This window comes from Oncorhynchus tshawytscha, linkage group LG12, assembly GCF_018296145.1.
Source record: "Oncorhynchus tshawytscha isolate Ot180627B linkage group LG12, Otsh_v2.0, whole genome shotgun sequence".
NCBI classification, from domain to species: domain Eukaryota; kingdom Metazoa; phylum Chordata; class Actinopteri; order Salmoniformes; family Salmonidae; genus Oncorhynchus; species Oncorhynchus tshawytscha.
This window is the reverse complement of record NC_056440.1, coordinates 55523490-55547376: the sequence shown is the minus strand read 5'-3', so window position 1 is coordinate 55547376 and position 23887 is coordinate 55523490. Positions and strand designations below refer to the sequence as shown.

At 41.2% G+C, this 23887-nt stretch overlaps 1 protein-coding gene across 1 annotated transcript in view; it reads right to left on the bottom strand.

Annotated features, from left to right (window-relative positions):
• Positions 1 to 418: 418 nt before the first annotated feature.
• LOC112232281 (CD151 antigen) overlaps positions 419 to 23887 on the bottom strand; it is a 48217-nt gene continuing 24748 nt past the window's right edge. The window contains exons 4-8 of the mRNA XM_024399199.2: positions 6935 to 7009; positions 5699 to 5803; positions 4831 to 4989; positions 3271 to 3357; positions 419 to 1424 (exon numbers count right to left, since the gene is read on the bottom strand). Coding sequence (XP_024254967.1) covers positions 1365 to 1424; positions 3271 to 3357; positions 4831 to 4989; positions 5699 to 5803; positions 6935 to 7009 — 486 coding nt within the window. The 3' untranslated portion in view covers positions 419 to 1364. The remainder of the gene's footprint in view (positions 1425 to 3270; positions 3358 to 4830; positions 4990 to 5698; positions 5804 to 6934; positions 7010 to 23887) is intronic.

The window sequence follows — 23887 nt, the reverse complement described above, 5'->3', positions numbered from 1 at the left end:
TATACTGAACAAATATAAAAATGCAACATGTAAAGTGTTGGTCCCGTGTTTCATGAGCTGAAATAAAAGAGCCCAGAAATGGTTTAAATTCCTTTTTGTGAGCATTTCTCCTTTGCCAAGATAATCCATCCACCTGACAGGTGTGGCATATCAAGAAGCTGATTAAACAGCATGATCATTACACAGGTGCTGGGGACAATAAAAGGCTACTTTTAAATGTGCAGTTTTGTCACACAACGCAATGCCACAGATGTCTCCAGTTTTGAGGGAGAATGCAATTGTCATGCTGACTGCAGGAATGTCCACCAGAGCTGTTGCCAGATAATTACATGTTCATTTCTCTACCATAAGGCATCGTTTTAGAGAATTTGGCAGTACGTCCAACCGGCCTCATAACCGCAGACCACGCCAGCAAAGGACCTCCACATCTGGCTTCTTCACCTGCGGGATCGTCTGAGGGGGGAGGGGTGGAGTATTTCTGTCTGTCATAAAGCCCTTTTGTGCGGAAAAACACATTCTTATTGGCTGGACCTGGCTCCAGTGGTGCAGGAAGGGGTGCAGGCCCACCCTTGGCTGCACCCCTGCCCAGTCAAGTGAAATCCATAGATTAGGGCCTGTTGAATTTACGTCAATTGACTGATTTCCTTCTATGAACTGTAACACAGTAAAATCTTTGAAATTGTTGCATTTATATATTTGTTCAGGATACATGAAAAAGGCATGCAGGAGTAGTCAGTTTGATATGATGTTACACAAAGTCAGTGTTGACGACAACTTTGGCATAAGTGTAGAAATCCCTTGTGTTAAAACATAAATAAATTTTAAAAAACAGAGAGAAACAGTGTGAAAGCCGTGTGTAGATGTATACATAGCTATTTGATGAAAAATAACGTGTTGCTATGGTAATCAGCCCCAGAGGTCAGTTCTCGCTCATTAAGCCACAGTCATGAATATTGCAATGTTAAGGCAAGCTGTTCTCATGCATGGGCCATTTTGGTCCACTGATCTTTACATCACACTAGGTTACACCAACTGCTCTGTTTGTTGCACACTACCAAAATATAGAGCATTGTGGATCCGATAGCATGTAACGGCTTGCATAAATCTGATTCTCCATTTTATGGGGGGGAGCCCTTGATTTGTTGAATCAGGGGAGTTAGTGCTAGGCTAGAACCAAAATGGTCCCCCCAAAGAATGGATTGAGAGACCCTATCATAAGTGCATCCTTGACCATTACACATATCGTCATCTTCTGTTTGCATGGCACAGTGGTAGACCCCATGACTAAACGGGTCGCTGGAATATGATGACACTGGGTGGCAGAGACTAGACCCCTCCCTTTTCCTTCTCTTCGTGTTCTACTCTCAGTAAGGCTCTGCCTTCAAACTCCGATATAGACAGCAAGTAAACACCATCCCCACAATCTGAGAGAGAGAGAAGAGGGAGAGGAGATAAATACACACACAAACACACACACACACACAGTTGAAGTAGGAAGTTTACATACACTTAGGTTGGAGTCATTAAAACTCATTTTTTCAACCACTCCACACATTTCTCCACAACAATTGTTTACAGACAGATTATTTCACTTAAAATTCACTGTATCACAATTGCAGTGGGTCAGAAGTTTACATTCACTAAGCTGACTGTGCCTTTAAACAGCCTGGAAAATTCCAGGCTTTAGAAGCCATGGCTTTAGAAGCTTCTGATAGGCTAATTGACATAATTTGAGTCAATTGAAGGTGTACCTGTGGATGTATTTCAAGGCCTACCTTCAAACTCAGTGCCTCTTTGCTTGACATCATGGGAAAATCCAAATAAATCAGGCAAGACCTCAGAAAAAAATTGTAGACCTCCACAAGTCTGGTACATCCTTGGGAGCAATTTCCGAATGCCTGAAGGTACCACGTTTATCTGTGCATACAATAGTATGCAAGTATAAACACCATGGGACCAAGCAGCCATCATACCGCTCAGGAAGGAGACGGGTTCTGTCTCCTAGAGATTAACTTACTTTGTTGCGGACAACAGCAAAGGACCTTGTGAAGATGCTGGAGGATACAGGTACAAAAGTATCTATATCCACAATAAAACAAGTCCTATATCGACATAACCTGACAGGCTGCTCAGCAAGGAAGAAGCCACTGCTCCAAAACCGGCATAAAAAAGCCAGACTATGGTTTGCAACTGCACATGGAGACAAATACCGTACTTTTTTGGAGAAATGTCCTCTGGTCTGATGAAACAAAAGTGGAACTGTTTGGCCATAATGACCATCGTTATGTTTGGAGGAAAAAGAGGGAGGCTTGCAAGCTGAAGAACACCATCCCAACCGTGAAGCACAGGGGTGGCTGCATCATCTTGTGGGGGTGCTTTGCTGCAGGAGGGACTGGTGCACTTCACAAAATAGATGGCATCATGAAGCCGGAAAAATATGTGGATATATTGAAGCAACATCTCAAGACATCAGTCAGGAAGTTAAAGCTTGGTCGCAAATGGGTCTTCCAAATGACCCCAAGCATACTTCCAAAGTTGTGGTAAAATGGCTTAAGGACAACTAAGTCAAGGTAGTGGCGTGGCCATCACAAAGCCCTGAACTCAATCCTATAGAAAATGTGTGGGTAGAACTGAAAAAGCGTGTGCGAGCAAGGAGGCCTACAAACCTGACTCAGTTACACCAGCTCTGTCAGGAGGAATGGGCCAAAATTCACCCAACTTATTGTGGGAAGCTTGTGGAAGGCTACCCGAAAAGTTTGACACAAAGTTAAACAATTTAAAGGCAGTGCTACTAAATACTAATTGAGTGCATGTAAACTTCTGACCCACTAGGAATGTGATGAAAGAAATAAAAGCTGAAATAAATCATTCTCTCTACTATTATTCTGACATTTCACATTCCTAAAATAAAGTGGTGATCCTAACTGACCTAAGACAGGGAACATTTACTAGGATTAAATGTCAGGAATTGTGAAAAACTGAGTTTAAATGTATTTGGCTAAGGTGTATGTAAACTTCCGACTTCAACTGTACATGTTTCAGTTGGTGCCAGCACATTTCAACATATATGCCTGAGGCCACATAAGAATACACGAGTGTTTCAGTGTCCACATAATTCAGAATGAAACTGAAAAATGACTTTTGGTTGCTTTACACTTCTACCATTACCCCTGAATTTCCAGAGACCAGGGCAAGGATTCTGATGTTTACGGTGGCCATCTTGGGTCATCTCTGTGCTGTCAAACAGTGAAATGGCAAATTTTTGCTCACCTGTACACAGGCGATGCCCACGCCCACCGCTCCAATGATCTTCAGGTGGTCCAAAATGAAGTTTTCCAGTTTAGTGATACAACCCCCCTGGAGAGAGAGGAAAGGTGTGTGTCACTTAAGGTGACTTTCAATCTTGATGTTAGCCACGGGAAGTAAGGGGGCTGAGGGTGCTGCAGCACCCCCTGAAAAATCGGAATTAAAAAGATATATTAACAAATAAAAAAATATATACTGGTACTGTAGAATTGTTTTGTTTTACTAAAGTAGTGCACTGGGCCTTTACTAGTATCAGAGGACCGATATAGACGTCCGTAGCGCGGGCAAAAACCTATTTTCAGCATCTGGGCTTTGTCAAAAAAAAGGTAGTTGTATAATTAAGAACAGTATCTTGTGGGCTTCAATAGTTGGAATTGTAATAGTCGTTGCCCTGTCTTTTCCTCTGTGATTGTCATTCTAATGGAATCCAGAAAGAACAAAACCCTGTCCTCAAACATCTACGTCAAAAGGTGCAAAGTTATGGGCAAAAGACACAAAACATCCACGTCAAATGAAATATTTTTCTGGATCAAATAACATGGAAAACAACCACGTTTTATGCCGTATTCATTTACCATCCTTACAAACCACTTAAAGTAAATGCCTGTATTTCACATAGGCTGGTCATCTCGGTGTGTACCTGTATCACCATGAACAATGCACAATAGAGAAATTGAGTACAATGAGACATCAAGTGGTTTGTGATGATGTGGCTCAGTTGGGAGAGCATGGCACTTGCAATGCTAGGATTGTGTGTTCGATCCCACATTTATGTACTCACTACTGTAGGTTGCTCTCGATGAGAGCATCTACTAAAAGTTAAAAGGACTGAATAGACCATTTCAGTTTACAAATAGAAATAAGCTGCATTTGCAATGTATTTCAAGAAACTGGAAAACAAGTATTTTTATATTCCACAAGTATTATCAGATTACAGTGGTGTAAAATACTTAAGTAAAAATACTTAAAAGTACTACTTAAGTAGTTTTTCGGGGGTATCTGTACTTTACTATTAATATTTTTGACAACTTTTACTCCACTACATTCCTAAAGATTTTTTTTTTTACTCCATACATTTTCCCTGACACCCAAAAGTACTTGTTACATTTCTAATGCTTAGCAGGACAGGAAAATGGTCCAATTCAAGCACTTATCAAGAGAACATCCCTGGTCATCTGTACTGCCTAAGATCTGGCGGACTCACTGAACACAAATGCTTCGTTAGTAAATTATTGTCTATGTGTTGAAGTGTGCCCCTGGCTATCCGTAAAAATACAAATAAATTGTGCCGTCTGGTTTGCGAAATATAAGGAATATGAAATTATTTATACCTTTTCCCTTTACTTTTGATTCTTAGGTATATTTAACCCCCCCACGAAAAAAATGACAGCACACCAACCCCCAAAGTACTTCCCGCAGCTATGATCTTGATACACAAACCTGAACTCAAGCAGAATTTGCACTATGAATTGCAAGCACTCTAACACTCAACAACACCAGCTACTCCCTGTATCGGACGCTCACCTCCACTTTGTAGATGTTTGATGGGTGGTCCCTGTGGCCGCAGCCCAGCGTCTGGGTCTTACAGCAGCTGTCCGGCACCAACCTGCCATCCGCCTCGTTGGTGCGGATCCACACGCTCTCGCCCCAGTCCGACGAGCTGTTGCTGCCACAGCACTTAAACTGGCGGGAGAGGGAGAGCAAGAGGAAGAGGAAAGGAGAGGACAGGACAGGACAGGACAGGACAGGACAGGACAGGACAGGACAGGGAGGAGAGGAGAGGAGAGGAGGGAGAGGGAGGAGGGAGAGGGAGAGGAGAGGAGAGGAGAGGAGAGGAGAGGAGAGGAGAGGAGAGGAGAGGAGAGGAAGAGGAGAGGAAGAGGAGAGGAAGAGGACAGGAGAGGACAGGAGAGGACAGGAGAGGACAGGAGAGGACAGGACAGGACAGGACAGGGAGGAGAGGAGAGGAGAGGAGAGGAGAGGAGAGGAGAGGAGAGGAGAGGAGAGGAGAGGAGAGGAGAGGAGAGGAGAGGAGAGGGCATTTCACAAACAGGGTGGTGCATGCTTTCCCAGTTGTCTTGAAGTTGTTTCAGAAGAGGAGCTGAATGATACTCAGTTCAGGAACCAAATCCTTATACAAAACAACGGGCTCTCTTTCAAATCAGAAGGTTTCATAATGACGGGTTACACGTGGGGCTAATAACATACTGCAACCATGCATAATGAAAACACATAATCAGTGCCAGTGTAAATAATAGTAGATTCAATGAAAGTAAACATAAAAAAGCTGAATATTAATGCACATTGGAGAAAAATCAACAAATTCCCGCATGAATATTTCCAAAAACTTCCAACCAAACTCCTCAAGTCTGCTTATGGTGCCTTCTCTTACCTCCTGCTGCAGCTTGTCCACTGCTTTGGTGATGTGCTCCTGCTCTGGCTGCCTGTACTTCTGCACAATGGTCTCCCGCAGGTTCTGTTTCAGCTCCTCATTGAGCTGCAGAGGAAGACGGGACACAGGGGATATGAGAGAACGGACACAGTAAACATGACCTTGGTCAGACTACAACACAGCTATCCAGCAGACGGTAGAAACAGAAGCATATACAATACCGAGGAAGGGGAAACTACGGTATTTGAGCGCAGGCTTTTGTTCTAGCCTAACTCTAACACACCCTGTTGATGACTTCAATCAGGTATGTTAGCACTAAGCTGGAACAAAAAGGGACATTTGTCTTTATGAATAGGACTAAGTGGAAGCATGCACATTGAGAATAAGGTAGTGGGAGAAGCAGACATAAGCTCACCAATGACTGTGAATCTTCTATCAGTAAAATAATACTTGAAGGAATGTAATGCATCTCATTGTCAATGTAATAGAATGGAATGATCCACTGTATCAAAAGGTCCAGAATAGCTAAAACTGTAATTACAGAAGGAACTCCTCTTGAAAGAGGAAATGATATACAATGAAGGTAAGCAGAAGTACATTTTCATTCATTTATAACAGTAGAGCAAAACTTAGGCAAGAGCATAGGCCTACGTCTAGCTGGTCCACAGTTTCTATGGCAACCACAGAATGTAGAGCCAAGTCTGAACGTAAAAGGAGAGATAAAGGGAATAAATGAACGAGGGAGGGAGAGGAAGAGAGAGAAATATAATAGGTTTCTATTTGACCTGTTGACAGCGTGGGAAACATTGCAGCAGGGAGATGAAAACAGGGTGACGAGGCCAAAGGAACATGAGCAGACAATTACACAGAGAGAGTTCAAATGACACACAACAAGCTTGGAAGGATAACATTCCTTCAGGTCTAACATCGACACAGCAGGGGTGTGTGGTAGTGACAGGGACAGTAGTGGGAATCACATCTCAGTGCTATTATCACACCACAGAAATGCTACAACAAGATGTGGCAGGCATGGGAAAGCAGAGCGGGAGAGCGAGAGAGAGAGAGAGAGAGAGAAAAGCAACAGATGGAGAAAGAGAGTGGGGAATTATCCATGAACCTTCCCTTGTTTGGGTTTCAGTTTGTACAAAGAGACACTCTTCTGTCTCTGGACAGGCTCTGGGAATAGATAGGTGTTCCTGGCGGTGGAATCAGGTGGTGAATCAAGTCATTCATTACCTGCTGGTAATAGATGTAGGCCAGGACACCGGCGAGGATCTCCAGGAGGAAGATACACAGCAGCAGGACAAAGTACTGTGGGGAGACAATGAAAGGTAGGGGATTAGGTTGAAATGGATATCCCCTGGCCCTCTGTTTATGGACTTCACAGTTAAAACAGGCAAATCTAATTTAGACAAGCTGGAGTCGATTGGTGGTAGTGGGGGTCACCGTTGTCGTTTTGTTATTTTGAGAAAATGGACTAAGAATGTCCGCCAATCATAGTTTTAATTTGTGGCGTATTGATTATGTGGTGAAATGTCAACGGAGCTGTACAAACAGTATGTCGCCCTTAAAGGGATGCTTCAGGATTTTGGCAATGAAGATTCAAAGCCAGATGAACTCGTGGATACAATTTTTATGTCCCTGCGTGCAGTTTGAAGTTACTGACTGCTAGCTAGCGTTAGCGCAATGACTGGAAGTCAATGGTAACATTTATAGCGCAATGACTGGAAATCAATGGATGGTAACAGCTAGCATGCAAACTGTTATCTTAGACTTCCAGTCATTGCCTTAACGCTAGTTAGCATTGGGTCTCAAAACTAACTCCAACTTCCTTCACACTGGATGCAGAGACATACTGTAAAAATTGTATCCATGAGTTCATCTTCATTGCCAACATCCCTGAACAACTGGCCCAGGTAGTTTGCCCTTCGATGATAATGGTTAGCTAAGTTTAACAAGTTGGTAGGGAGATGATCCAAAAATCAGTTTTGAAAAGGCATAAAGTTATCACAACCCCTCTGGGTCCAAGCTATGGTTAGAATCATGGGAAACATCTGTTTATCGGGCTGGAAGTGCACAGGGTTACTACGCAAAGGAGTGTGTGAGCGAACACTCCTTTGCCTGAATGGGTGTGTATTTGTTCCCAGGACATCTCCTTTAAAAAGGTTCAATATTGTTCATTCAAATAGCTCTAAATGGCCATAATAGAGTGGCAAGGATTAGAGGATAAAATGCTTTCGAGATAACATGATATCTTTAGACCACAGATCAAGACAGTCATGGCCAATGTGTAAACTCAATAATAGGAAGGTGCTCCTAATGTTTGGTACACTCTGTGTAGATGTTGAGCTAGTCATCTAATGTTAATTGTACTGTTTCAGCAAAGCGTTTGGCTATATATATTTTTTTACACATTGAGTGATTTTTGACAGATTGTAGAAAGTTAGCCAGCCTACTTTGCTTAGCACCACACACAAATTCGTTATGCAGTCTGTCGTGTAATTATGTTGACAAATTTGATCTTTATTAGGTCAATTTCAGCCCATGCAATGTATTTAGCTAACTAGCTTCAGCATTTATACTTCGCCTCAGCCATAGTGGTGACTGAAATACTAGGATACTAGGATGTTGAGTTGTGGGTGGTGGAGAGTTGACGATCTATTGTTGTGTATCTGTATACTTTGAATAAAAACTAAACAATGGATTTGCTCATCTTCTTTATACAATCTCTTTTTCATGCAATATAGGCCCATACGGCTAATGATGTATTGACCACTTGAAATTTGAAAAAAGTTCAATCATTGCTAAAGTACGAACATATTTGGTATTAGCTTGGGCTCATATTAAGAGGTCTTCACGGGTCAAACAGACCCAAAATTACAAGATCCCACCCAGGAGCCGAGCGGGTCCGGGTTCTAAATGATGACTTTTGTTTCAGACCTAAGTCGGGTCTGATATAGTTGCCACGGGTCTCGGGTATGTGCAATTCAGATGTATTTAACGACTGGACCCGTCCTCTGTTAACTTAATGTGTGAGGTGATGAGAACTGTGCGAGCTTGTCGTCTGTGTCAGCCAATTGCAACTCAATAAAACGCATAACTTATGTCCAGCTTAAACTGGTTCCCGGCTGCTCACCTCACATGCGCCTGCTGCTGAGGAGAGATTGAGAGAACGCAAGTGAAAGGAGCCTTGGCCTAGGTTACTGTTGATTGTTAAGATGGACTCCTTTTTCACTTTCTCACTGAAGTAGAACGAAAGTTAGAGGAGAAAGACTATAGTGAAAAGAAGCAGACAAGGGGCCTGTCCTCTGTAAGGGACAAGTTTTAATATTGCAGTGGACAATCAAATCAAAGTTTATTTGTCACGTGCGCCCAATAGAACAGGTGTAGTAGACCTTACAGTGAAATGCTTACTTACAGGCCCTAACCAACAGTGCAATTTTTAAGTAAAAAATAGGTGAACAATAGATAAGTAAAGAAATAAAAACAACAGTAAAAAGAGTGAAAAATAACAGTGGCGAGGCTATATACAGGCACCGGTTAGTCGTGCTAATTGAGGTAGTATGTACAGGTAAGTATGGTTAAAGTGGCTTTGCATATATGATAAAAAGAGAGTAGCAGTAGAGTATAAGAGGAGTTGGCGGGACACAATGCAGATAGTCCGGGTAGCCAATGTGCGGGGCCACCGGTTAGTCAGGCTGATTGAGGTAGCATGTACATGAATGTATAGTTAAAGTGACTATAGTTAAAGTGACTATGCGAATATGATGAACAAAGACGAGAAGAATGTTGGTGAGGTCAAATGGATTGTGTGCAACTCGCTATTCAGCTTTGATGCAATTTAACTCTATATTATTCTATGTTATTACTATCAATTATCATTATTATAGGCCTATTTAAGAAACTAAAGCATTTCTTTAAAATATGCAAAAAGTGTTTTGTTGTATTTTGTCGTAACATTTGTGGCTAAATTAAGTTTGAACTGTCTTTGCTACGTACTTAAGGTTAAAAGTAGGCCTGTTGTAAATATAATTATAATACGCCTATTGTTGTCATTGTGGGGTAGGCCTATAGGCACTCGCCTTTGTTTAATTGCTGCAATATAGGCCTCTCTTCAAAACTACTGTGAAGGTTTCAACCAGTTCTTTAAATATGGAACAATAGTTTTGTTTCATTCTTGAGCCATGTCCCTTGGCCAAATTAAGTTCCCGCTGTAATGAAAAGGAAAAACCAAAGATGGAGAGATGCAAAACTTTATTTAATGCTGAAATATAATAACCTGTTCTTATTTTCCCAAAATCAACAATTTGATTTTATTAGGGTAATATCAAAAGCAAGAAATGTTTGTGAAAGTTTGGTGTGGTACGTCTATTAAGCTTAACTACTGCAGGCCTATGAAGGCAGTGCGAACCAGCGCTCCAACTACCAGAGTTACTCCTTTAATCTAACAATATAATGTTCATCTTTATAAAATATTCAGATAATAAAAAACTAGAATTAGCCTCTATGCATATACAGTGCATTCGGAAAGCATTCAGACCCCTTCCCCTTTTCCACATTGTTATGTTACAGCCTTATTCTAAAATTGATGATTTTAAAAAAAATGTATCAATCTGCACACAATACCCCATAATGTCAAAGCAAAAACAGGTTTGTAGAAATGTTTGCAAATTGAAGTCCACCAATGGTAAATTCAATTGACTAGACATGATTTGGAAAAGGCACACACCTGCCTATATAAAAGGTCCCACATTTGACAGTGCATGTCAGAGCAAAAACCAAGCCATGAGGTCGAAGGAATTGTCCGTTGAGCTCCGAGAAAAAAATACCAAAAAATATCTGCAGCATTGGAGGTCCCCAAGAACACAGTGGCCTACATTATTCATAAATGGAAGAAGTTTGAAACCACCAAGACTCTTCCTAGAGCTGCCCGCCCGGCCAAACTGAGCAATCGGTGGGTGGAGAAGCGCCTTGGTCAGGGAGGTGACCAAGAACCCAATGGTCACTCACAGAGCTCTAGTTCCTCTGTGGAGATGGGACAACCATCTCTGCAGCACTCCACCAATCAGACCTTTATGGTAGAGTGGCAAGACGGAAGCCACTCCTCAGTAAAAGGCACATGGCAGCCTGCATGATTCTCTGGTCTGATGAAACCAAGATTGAACGCTTTGGCCTGAATGCCAAGCGTGACGTCTGGAAAAAACCTTCCGCCATCCTTACTGTGAAACATGGTGGTGGCAGCATCACGCTGTGAGGATATTTTTCAGTGGCAGGGACTGGGAGACTAGTCAGGATCGAGGGAAAGATGAATGGAGCAAAGTACAGAGAGACCCTTGATGAAAACCTGCTCCAAAGCTGAGGGTGATATACTGTGTTGGTTGTTCTCATAGGGAGATGATTAGTGTGTCCTGTATTGGTTGATTGAGAGAGCTGATTGGTTATGTCTGTGTGTCAATAGGACGCAGTGTTTTGGTTATTGAAATGGTTTGTGTTATTCTGTTTAATTTGTTCCCAGGGGGAAGGGGAAGGCACCTAGGGAGTACTTAGCCAAGAGGCCCGCGGGCATACATATAGCCATAGTATATTCACTGTCCAGGCACACTAGGTAAGACCTGGGCGGACCACCCCCTTTTGTATTTTGGTTAGCGCACCAGTTGGTGCTAAGTTAGCTAGGTAGTGAGTAGGCAGGTTAGATAGGAGAGGGGGGGCTTTGATATTTACTTTCTTTGCTTTGGTTCCATCCAGCCCCTTTTCCCCATATTACCGTGTGACGGAATACATTCCTTGTAAACGGTACCACATTCTGCCTTTTGTCATCCTTACTCGCAGTCCATACCTCTTTCACTTCACAGGGAGTTGAGTTGTAGCAGGGTGTTGTGTTCCCTCTTTACAGAGGCGTAACATAATGGGGGCTCATCTGGGATCATTCCAATAAACCCACCGCACCCTGCTGCCCTGAGCTCTCTGTGATTGAGGTGTGATGGTAGGTTGTGAGTTTGGATGACTTATTCAGTTTGTATGTTTAGTAGACTGCATTGTACAAGATGGCTGCGTCAGCCATCCAAGTTTTTTGAAGCGCCCTCTATTGATTGTTTGGTGAGGTTTCGTAAAGTAGACCTTGTAGCTGTCCATTGGTTCATTATCCCTGAGAAAGCCCTAAAGGCTGAGCTTTTGGTGCTAGTCAGGGTTTAGTGAGAAAAAGGAATTCTCTCGTTGAAAGATGACGAGACGGGTAGACCTTCCGATGACAGGGCGGAGGAAGGGGTTGTTCGTACCCCCTTTACATTGCCCCGATTTGACCCTTTATCTTCTGCTTGATGTTCGATTTCAGAATGGGTCCAACTTTCTGGACCTCTAGTTCACATCTATATTGATAGATATATTTTGTTACAAATGCAGGTTGACGTTCGTTCTTTAATTTAGCCAATGTTGTAACGACAGCCCCTCCAGGCAAAGATTTACACATTTGTTGTTGACAAATGCCCCTCAGTTATGGTGTATAACAGATATTGTACCACATTCCAGGCCAGATGTCCCCTGAAGGATGTCAAAGAACAGACACTCTCTGCTGACCATCTTTGAGTTCCATGTGTTACTGGAGATTACAAATTAGACTGTCGGCCTGTGTGTGTGTGTGGGGGGGTGTATATTCTTCAAACGATTTTTCTACTGTGCCTTCAGAAAGTATTCATCCCCATTGACTTTTTCTACATTTTATTGTCAGACTGCATTTAAAAATGTCTAACATTGACATTTTGTGTCACTGATCTACACACAATAACCCATAATGTCAAAGTGGAATAATTTGTTGAATTGTTTTTATTATTCATTCTGGCAAGCCTAAATAAGCACTTAACGAATCAGATAAGTTGCATGGACAAATTAAGTTCAATAAGTGGTTAACATTATTTTTTAATAACTATCCCATCTCTGCACCCCACACAATGATCTATAAGGTACCTCAATCGAGTAGTGGATTTAAATAACATTCAACCACAAAAACCAAAAAGGTTTTTCAATGCCTCTCAAAGAAGGGCACGGCGTAGTGAAGTTAATTAGGTTTTAGATGGTGCATAAATACACCCAGTCACTACAGGCATCCTTCCTAACTCAGTTGCCGGAGAGGAAGGAAACTGTTCAGGGATTTCACCATGAGGCCAATCGTGACTTTAAAAAACAGTTTAATGGTTGTGATATGAAAACTGAGGATGGATAAACGTAGTTACTCCACAATATTAAGATAAATGACAGAGTGAAAAGGAACCCTGTACAGAATAAAAAAGATTCCAAAACATGCATCCTGTTTGCATAAAATGTTGCAAATATTTGTCTGAACACCAGGCATTATGTTTGGGGAAAATCAAACATCACTGAGTATCACTCATATTTTCAAGCATGGTGGCTGCATCATGTTATGGGTATGCTTGTAATTGGCAAGGACTACAGAGTTTCTTTGGTTGAAAATAAACAGAACAGAGCTATGAGCACAGACAAAATCTTAGAGGAAAACCTGGACCAGTCTGCTTTCCAACAGACACTGGGAGACAAATTCACCTTTCAGCAGGACAATACCAAGACGTCATTGTGGCCAAGTTACAGTTTGAAATTACATTGCCTTGAAAATGTCTGTCTAGCAATGATCAACAATCAATTTGATGGCGCTTGAAACTAAGAACAAATGGGCAAATATTGTACAATTCGGGTGTTCAAAACTCTAGACTCCTACTTACCCCAAAAGACACAGCTGTAATCACTACCAAAGGTGCTTCTACAAAGTATGTCTTTCAAAAGACATTTTATTTCATTTTCAATACATTTGCAAACATTTCTAAAAACATGTTTCATTGTCATTACATGGTATTGTGTACAGATGGGTAAAAAAAAATCTATATTTAATCCATTTTGAATTCAGGCTGGAACAACAAAATGTGGAATAAGTCTAGGTGTGAATACTTTCTGAAGGCACAGTAGCAATAACTGATTGCCCTCTTAATATGGGAATAAAAAAATAAATCTAATCAAATCCCCTGTCCCTTTTAAGAAAGAAGCACAGTACTCGTCTGTTCATTTCGGGATGTAGCGGTCCAATTCCATTTGAAATCCTTAGTGCTTAACGTAAGATACAAAAAATATCCCATCAACTCATGTGTAGCTCTGGAAGGATTGATTAGGTACTAGCAATATGTTTATAGCTCTACCTTGCCCTCTAACAAGCTAGGTGGAATTTTCACTTGATACCCATCAAATCCTTACAAATCTACACAAGAGCCAAGATGGTAAAGGGTAAGATCCTAGGGGGGGTGGGTCTGCGGCAAAATATTGTATGTGGTCCTTCAATGTGTGCTCTGCATTTGCCCTGCAAATGGACTACATTTAAATTGTACAGATGCCTTGTACTTTAAGGGAGGCCAATTCCTTTCAGTCAGAGAGTTAGATTAGAGTTTTATCTCCCATCTGATTTAAGCAGACACAGAGGTAGGGCATGGGTCTGCATTCACCGCCAAGTTCCTTTAGCATTAGACAGACGGGGGCGATAAAAATCGGGGAAAACCTTGACCCAAATCTCCTGGCTCACCGCTGATCTTTGGTGTTAAGTGGAGTTGGTCTTTGTCTATTCTCAAAGTGGCTCTGATCTTGAATGCTGAGTAAGCAGACTGATCAATGCCTGTTGATGCGGTCACAAAGGTGTTGAAGAAACACACACAAAACACACTAGGGTTGGGCGATATCACGATAGCGTAGGCTAAACCCTCGTCTGTCATCTCACGACGTCGTCACCGTCGACAATGGCCGTCAATCATTGTCGATGGCAACGACATCGTGATATGACAGACGATGGCTGGCGCCCTGCAGTAAAGAATGGTCTCTCGCAGTGCAAAGCAGGGCAGCACACAAGTGACGTTCTGAGTAATTTGACTATTCCTACTTGCTATTACCTTTTTAATATGTGACACAGAATGCTAGAGAGCAATGTAGGCCAGACAGAGCGGAGAAGTCCGCCAAAGAAGCGCAAAATGTCCAGTCAGAAAACATCTGTTGGATGCATGGGCTTTAGACTGTAGCCTAAACCTTTTTTTTTATTTTTTATGTATAAATGTACACTCCTTAACCATCTTGTGTTAAGCCGTTGAAAAATAAATAAAACAAAGCCTATATTCTCTTCTCTCTCCATTCGATAGGCAAAATAAATATGACTGAAGGCTACGCTTAATCGTTTTATGCACGGCTTTCTCCCCAAAAGTTATTTGAATAGCCTAAAAACGTAACGCAGACAGGGGACTAATAATGATAGAGAACAAACAATATCAATAGCCTATAGTAAAATCTAATCAAGTTGCGAGCTGGGAAAATCCCTCCAAGTGTGGTTGATAACCCAATGGCCAATAACCTATCATAAAAGCATTAATTCAGGTTAAAGTTATGAACATTTGGCTTGGGCGGTATACCTATATACCTTATACAGGGGTATTTGGAAAAAAGCCAAGGGATAGTTTTTCAAAACAATCAAGACAACTTATTTGAAGTTTTTCAATAAATTGGAATATTTATAGCTACTTTAAGTTAATACCTCCAGTTAATACCTCCATTAATTTGTGCAATAAATTAGGCGATAAAGCAGATTGGGTTCTTCATTTGACCGGTCACATGATTTTATATTATGAAGCTTACCATAGTTCCCCAGAACCATACATCCAGTCGTGTTTGTTTATAAATAGCACAAAGGGAGACTTGTAGATAGCACAAAGGGAGATGGCAGAGTCTGTTGTGCAGTGCACATCAGGTGATGAAGTATATACTTGTATGGTTTTCTGCCAGAAGTCAAAGAGCTCTGGATGAGTTATCTGCACAGCTGTCATTCTTTCCCTGTGCTTCCAACTAGGGTTTTATTCCTCCTCTGAAATGTTCTCCTCTGCTCCGTGTACACATGCTGCTATTACTCCAGAAAAGCTTCATAATTTGCAGTCTCCCTCTTTCAATTTCATTTGTAAAATGTCCACACTCACGGAAAACGACATTCGGCAGCTACTAGCTATGCTTGTATAACTTTATGAGCTGGATTTGCCTGTCTTGATGTTCGTTTACGCTCGTTAGCATTTAGCTAACAGCATCTATGTGAATTCGCTATTAGTTTTTGCTAATTTTGTCAGCATCCTGGTACTATAGGCACAATGGGCTTTTCTTGCATTATTTGAGCCCTCGTGTGCTATGCCGGTAATAACATAAATCCTGGGATGAGAGAAGGACAGTATGACGATATGAAAATCTGAATATCGCCCAATCTTAATGAGCAGTTGTGTATTTCCCAAATATTCTAGCCTATAGTTGTCCTAAAGTTGTGACTTTCAAAAATAACAATGAAAGTCTATAGCTTAGGCTATTCTCAATAAAAGCTTTATGATAGAACAAACTAAATTATTTGTCAAAGAAAATAAGGAAAGTGCTGCTAGGGTACACAATAATAGGTCTTCGTAGATAGAAGGTGCTCTTTGGTAAAAGGGGTCAATTTGTCATCAAAAAGAAAGGAGAATCAAGGCACTGTTCATATAATTCATTAAAATACCTTTATTTGTATGGCATGTTCAATGGAACAAAGATTTTAAAACTCCAGCGCGGTTCAGCGGCATGGCCGAAGTCTTCTTTTGAACAAAGCATTTTCCACCCGTGATTGAGGAGGGAGTGGTCACAGAACAGCCAAAATTCATTACACAACACCTAGTAAACAACTATGTACATTCAAAAGTGAAAAAAGGTATGGTATCAAAATGCACATCAAAATCAGAACCACTAGAAGAAAAGGTAGTTCTAGCCTTGAATAAAAGTGGGCCAAATAGTGAGAAAAGGTGAGCCATACATTTCATACACTGAACAAAAATAAACGCAATGGAAAGTGTTGTTTCAAAGAAAAGATCCCAGAAATGTGGTTCTTTTCTTTTATGAGGCAAATAGCAATAAATATTCAGTTCTGAAGACGGTAGACCAGTCATATATACAGTTGAAGTGGGAAGTTTACATACACCTCGGCCAAATACATTTAAACTCAGTTTTCACAATTCCTGACATTTAATCCTAGTAAAAATCTTAGGTCAGTTAGGATCACCACTTTACTTTAAGAATGTGAAATGTCAGAATAATAGTAGAGAGAATGATTTATTCCAGCTATAATTTCTATCATCACATTCCCAGTGGGTCAGAAGTTTACATACACAATTAGTATTTGGTAGCATTGCCTTTAAATTGTTTGACTTGGGTAAAACGTTTCGGGTAGCCTTCCACAAGCTTCCCACAATAAGTTGGGTGAATTTTGGCCCATTCCTCCTGACAGAGCTGGTGTAACAGTCAGGTCGCACACGCTTTTTCAGTTCTGCCCACACATTTTCTATAGGATTGAGGTCAGGGCTTTGTGATGGCCACGCCAATACCTTGACCTTGTTGTCCTTAAGCCATTTTGCCACAACTTTGGAAGTATGCTTGGGGTCATTATCCATATGGAAGACCCATTTGCGACCAAGCTTTAACTTCCTGACTGATGTCTTGAGATGTTGCTTCAATATATCCACATAATTTTCTTTCCTCGTGATGCCATTTATTTTGTGAAGTGCACCAGTCCCTCCTGCAGCAAAGCATACCCACAACAAGATGCTGCCAAACATAAATGGCCATTATGGCTAAACAGTTACATTTTTGTTTCATCTGACCAAAAAGTATGATCATTGTCCCCATGTGCAGTTTCAAACCGGAGTCTGGCTTTTTTATGCCGGATTTGGAGCAGTGGCTTCTTCCTTGCTGAGCGGGCTTTCAGGTTATGTCAATATAGGACTAATTTTACTGTGGATATAGATACTTTTGTACCGGTTTCCTCCAGCATCTTCACAAGGTCCTTTGCTGTTGTTCTGGGATTGATTTGCACAATTTTTTTTTCCTGAGGTCTTGGCTGATTTCTTTTGATTTTCCCATGATGTCAAGCAAATGGGCACTGAGCTTGAAGGTAGGCCTTAAAATACATCCACAGGTACACCTCCAATTGACTCAAATGATGTCAATTAGCCTATCAGAAGGTTCTAAAGCCATTACATCATTTTCGGGAATTTTCCAAGCTGTTTAAAGGCACAGTCAACTTAGTGTATGTAAACTTCTGACCCACTGGAATTGTGATACAGTGAATTAAGTGAAATAATCTGTCTGTAAACAATTGTTGGAAAAATTACTTATGTCATGGACAAAGTACATGCCCTTTCCGACTTGCCAAAACTATAGTTTGTTAACAAGAAATTTGTGGAGTGGTTTAAAAACTAATTTTAAATGACTCCAACCTAAGTGTATGTAAACTTCCGACTTCAACTGTATACTGCAGATATGGGTCTGCGGTAGATTGCTTCCATCCAGCCAACGTCACTACGGTAACACAGCCCATTCCTCATCAGACAGTCACTGCTCCATTACAGCGTGCCAAACTTACACACACACGCTCCATGCTAACACTAATCCACCAGAAAGCAATATTAGAAAAGATGTGCCTGCACTTAGCCTCTGCCCAGGCTTTCAACAACATATTTCATTCAGTTGCATTCAATTTCCTCACTGTAGCCCTACTTTAATTTTAGCCATTTTTTTTCATACCTAGAAATATATAATTTGGCCAATAGGGGGCGATAGCATCGTATATCACTGTTTTATTGGTACATGATCATGATAGGAAAAGACTGATATTGCCCAACCCTAACACGCACACAGAGAGACACACGCACACCTGTGATATACATTGAGTTTGACAGAAAGTCAATATAGCTGCTGAGTCAAACATCGGAGGTAGTTCACACAGATTCGACAGCAGTCTTCTCGCCTCTCGTTGCCAGGGTTAAGTTACACACACACACACACCTTCTCCTTCCTCACCATCTCTCCCCTCCCTCCTGACAAGTTAATTCCTTCAGCATGATTCATCGGCCTAATCTTAACTCCTTGGGATGCACTCTGCATTCCAACACACGCACTTGCACACAAAAGCCACAAGCATATGTTTGGGATCAAAAGTGGACATACAGCAAAGGCCCATCTAGAACAGGAGCAGATAACACAATAGTTTGAGAAGCCTTACCCAAAGTGAATGAAAAATACTGGATTAGGCCGTTTCAACTACTCCTCCCTTGTCCCTTCACTAAGGACTATAATGCACAAAAGGTCAGGGTAAGGACTGGATAGAGATCCTATTATTACTAAATAACTAAACTCATTGAGGTTTTAGTATTGGTTTCCTCAAAATTCCATGTTCAATTTGATATGGGAAAACAAATTGTCCTATGTGAATACCTAGATATCACTTAAATTCAAATTTTTGCATGCAGGTCATCACATGCCAAAACCACACACACACCATACAGGCTCTGTTTACCTAGTGTCGTGAGTCTGAGTGATTAAATTATACGACATGCTATTTTATCAAATCGATTGCCTAATGTTTGATTGATCACGTGATTGAATTAAACCATGCAACAATTAACTCGTTAATAACCTGGGGCACCAAGGTGGCATTAGTTTATATAAAGCAGCTATCTCCCAAATCCACTCCAAGATCTTTTATATCAATAGCAGTCAATTATTTATCGTCACCTTATTCAGTCTCATCTGAACGTCGTAAAATACTTGGTTATCATCACGAACCATGTCTAACGAGTTGAATCAGCAATTCAAAAATTGGCTTATTTATTTACTAACTACCTAAATAATCACACAGATTTACATATACACAGGATGGATCATACATCGATTACTAATCATGTCATAAAATACAAAGTCCCTGGCGGAAGAAACCGATATGAATGCTGGTTACACAAAGAAAGGGTGTTGGGTTTGAATGAAAGAACGGGAAGGCTGAGGTACAAAGGAGTTTGGGTCTCTATCGGACCTTGAAAAGCTATGCTGACGTAAATACAGAATCTTATGCATTATAATAACCGCCCATGCGGAAAAGGAAAATGCAAGATATATATTTACACTGAGCTGCGCTTCGATAGATGGGTCGAAGATGGAAGACTAGATCGCCTTTGTCCTTTATAGAATCTGTCTGGGCTTAGCGGATACGTTGTACCCTGTCTTCTCAGGAGATTGTCTGTCCTTTCCTAGGCCACGTACATTTACAGCTGCAGCTGATAACTCAACTTCTAGGATGTATCAATTCTTCATAAGTGAAGAGTTCAAAGTTCATACCATTTTGCCATACTCAGCTAGTGCTGTATTCCGGCTGGTCTTGTCAGAATTCATCCGTCCAGCGTGGTGATCGTCACCTCCACAATGAAATTAGCCCTTTTAAACGTATGGGACACCAGTCCTCATGTCGTCGGTAACTAAGGTTTGACTCCCATCACCGGCTTTTGTATCGGGGGAGAGAAGGGCATGCTTCATAGTTCTCAATCAATGTCTGTTCACTTGGGCATGGCCACTGAGTGAGCATAGTTTACTTTATGAAAACAATTCTCTCATTTAGAAGCTAAAAATACCTTTAATCTTTTCACAAATAGTTTCATATTTAAACATTTAAATTGCACAATAATTCCATGTGAATCTGATAACTAGAATGTGTAGACTTTCCGAGATACAATTTATGTCGTCCTATCATCAGATATGTCCAAGACACCAACTGATCGGACATCATATTTTTTAAGTACCAAGGACACTTTCAACTGGTTGGATTACAGAAATATTGTACCTTTCCCAAACCTTTTGATGTCACCATACTCTCTCTATGTTAACAAAAGGGATTTTCAAGAAACAATTCTGTAGAGTGGAGAGAAGGGGGAAAGGTATTTATGGGGGTCATAAACCTCCCCCAACAGGATAACGTCATAACACTAGTTATGTTCCTCACCGAATGAAAATTACTTGGCAACATGTTGTCAGCAGGCATTGGTGTAGATATAATTTACACCATGTTTAAATAAAGAATAAAAAAAGTCTACAGGGTATTCTTCTCATTCTGAGACAAGGGCACCTTACCAACTATTACTTTAGAGTAATCAATGTGAATGTTAGCCATGGCCACCACAGGCTAAGTAATGAAAGTGTTATTGTAAATTACAGTCATTCATATTGAATAACTTCAAAAGGTGAGGAAAAGAAGAACAAATGTCATTTGGGTGCATTACCCCTTTAAGTTTGGCTCAGCTTCCACCACAGTTCAGCTGCGTCTGAGAGCCTTGTAGGGCTCTGATCAGTGAGAGTGTGCGGTCAGTTTCTCCACTCATTGCCTCTGGGGTTTTATGACTCAGCCGTGGTATAAATTGTGTCTGTTTGGAAGGGAAACAGGTTCCCTCCACTCTCTGTGCCACCTCTCTTTCAATTCTGCCCCAGAACAATGGACAGTGCTCATACCAAACCCCTCTCTCTCCTTCTGTGAGCGCTCGCTCTCACTCCTTCTGCGAGCTCTCTCGCCCCCCTTCTGTGCTCTCCTTCTGTGAGCTCTCTCCTTCTGTTCTCTCCTTCTGTGCTCTCGCTCTCTTCTCCTGCGCTCTCCTTCTGTGAGCTCTCTTCTTTTGTGCTCACCTAGGAGCTTGAGCTCCTTCTGCGCTCTCCTTCTGCGAGCTCTCTCTCTTGTGCTCTCCCTCTTGTGCTCTCCCTCTTGTGCTCTCTGGCTCTCCTTGTGCTCTCCTTCTGCGAACTCTCTCTAGTCATAGGCTAAGATGCAATAGATAGTGTAGAATACAGTATAAACACAACAGTTCAAGGTCACTTAGAAATGTCCTTGTTTTTGAAAGAAAAGCACATTTTTTGTCCATTAAAATCACATCAAGTTGATCAGAAGGCCAGAATCCCGGAGTCGCCTCTTCACTGTTGACATCTATTTTGTATCTCTGACAGAGTAGAGATATTCTTCCAATTTGTATTCTCTTTTGAGCAATTTAGTTTATTCTGTGTTTTTGTTACATTTTTCAAATATGTCAAATGAGGTCAGGACTTTGGTTCTGGTTGTTTTTTTAATTGTGTGTTCTAATGAGCTGAGTTTTTCTTGCATACTTTTTGGGTTTAAAGTAAAGTCTTCTGATGGAATTATTCCATAGAGACTTTCAAAGTGATCTTCCCAAATGTTGCCATTTTGAATGGCTAGGTTGTTTCTCTATTTTCCATTTACACCATTCCATTTCTCCCAATCAATGGAGTCTTCAAACCTTTTTCAGAGTGTTCTCAAAATATCTTCAGTTCCTTACATCTTAGGTTTTGTTTGTATTCTTTCGATGTGTCACAATATTGTTGCCGAACGTCTCCATCTTGTAGCTGGTGATGTTTTCTATTTGACAAAGATCTAAATAAATAGATGCACTAACGCCTTTCCATTGTTGTTCACTACCTGGTCAGGGCTATTTCTATTACTAGGGATGGGAATCGGGTATAAGGAGGAATGTCCGACTATACAGCATGTCTATTACCCTCAGGGTCTACACATTCAGGTTCAGAACCTGTTCTAGCATTAAAATCCCCATACAAAAGCACATTTCCCTCCGCTTCAAAACTGGTTGGTATCTTTCTGGTGAATATCATCAGGGAGAAGCATACACCACAACTATATATCAATAATTGTCACTAAGGATTGTTCCTTTGTTGAGTTAACCAAATGTGGGTGTTACACTTTTGGATTTGGCTCTGTGAAAGGTCCTGTTTGCACCATATGATAATTCCTCCAGAGTCCGTGCCCCGTTTGATGTTTTAATGATGGAAATAGAGTTTCCCTTTAGCCTGAAGGACATTGAGTATCTATAATCTCCAAGAAATTATTCTAGAAGTATTAGCCACCCTTTGCCTTGATGACAGTTTTGCACACTCTTGGCATTTTCTCAACCAGCTTCACTTGGAATCCATTTAAATTAACATGCGTGTCTCGTTAAAGTCAATTTGTGGAATTTCATCCCTCAACGCGTTTGAGCCAATCATCTGTGACAAGGCAGGGGTGGTATACAGAAGATAGCCCTACTTGGTAAAAGTCCAAGTCCATATTATGGCAAGAACATCTCAAATAAGCAAAGAGAAACAACAGTCCAACGTTACTTTAAGACATGAAGGTCAGTCAATACGGAACATTTCAAAAACTTTGAAAGTTTCTTCAAGTGCAGTCGCAAAAACCATCAAGTGCTATGGCGAAACCTGCTCTCATGAGGACCGCCACAGGAAAGGAAAACCCAGAGTTACCTCTGCTGCAGAGTGTGACGACCCTCCCACTCTGTCTGTCGTATTCTTTCTCTTTGTTCTTGTTTTCCTTATTAGGATGTCAGTGTGCGACCCTCCCGGCTCCGCCCACCGACATCCTAATAAGGAAAACAAGAGTAAAGAGAAAGAATACGACAGAGTGGGAGGGTCGTCACAAGAGGACATGTTAGAGTTACCAGCCTCAGAAATTGCAGCCCAAATAAATGCTTCAGAGATCAAGTAACAGACACATCTCAACATGAACTGTTCAGAGACTGAGTGAATCAGGCCTTCATGGTCAAATTGCTGCTAAGAAACCACTACTAAAGGACACCAATAAGAAGAAGAGACTTGCTTGAGCCAAGAAACACGAGAAATGGATATTAGACTGGTGGAAATCTGTCCTTTGGTCTGATGAGATTTGATTCCAACCGCTGTGTCTTTGTGAGACGCAGAGTAGGTGAACGGATGATTTCCGAATGTGTGGTTCCCATCGTGATGCATGGAGGTGGTGTGATGGTTCCACTAAGCGCAGCAAAGCACCATTTGTTTTTCAACAGGACAATGACCCAACACACCTCCAGGCTGTGTAATAGCTATTTGACCAAGAAGGAGAGTGATGGAGTGCTGTATCAGATGACCTGGCCTCCACAATCACCCAACCTAAACCCAATTAGGATTGTTTGGGATTAGTTGGACTGCCGAGTGAAGGAAAAGCAGCCAACAAGTGCTCAGCATATGTGGGAACGTCAAGACTGTTGGAAAAGCATTCCAGCTGAAGTTAATGGAGAGAATATGCCAATGGTGTGCAAAGCTGTCAAGGCAAAGGGTGGCTACTTTGAAGAATGTAAAATATTTTTGGACTTGTTCAACACTTTCTTGGTTACTACTTGATTCCATATGTGTTATGTAATAGTTTTGATGTCTTCACTACTATTCTACAATGACGAAATTAGTAAAAATAAATAACCATTGAATGAGTAGGTGTGTCCAAACGTTTTACTGGTACTGTAAGTA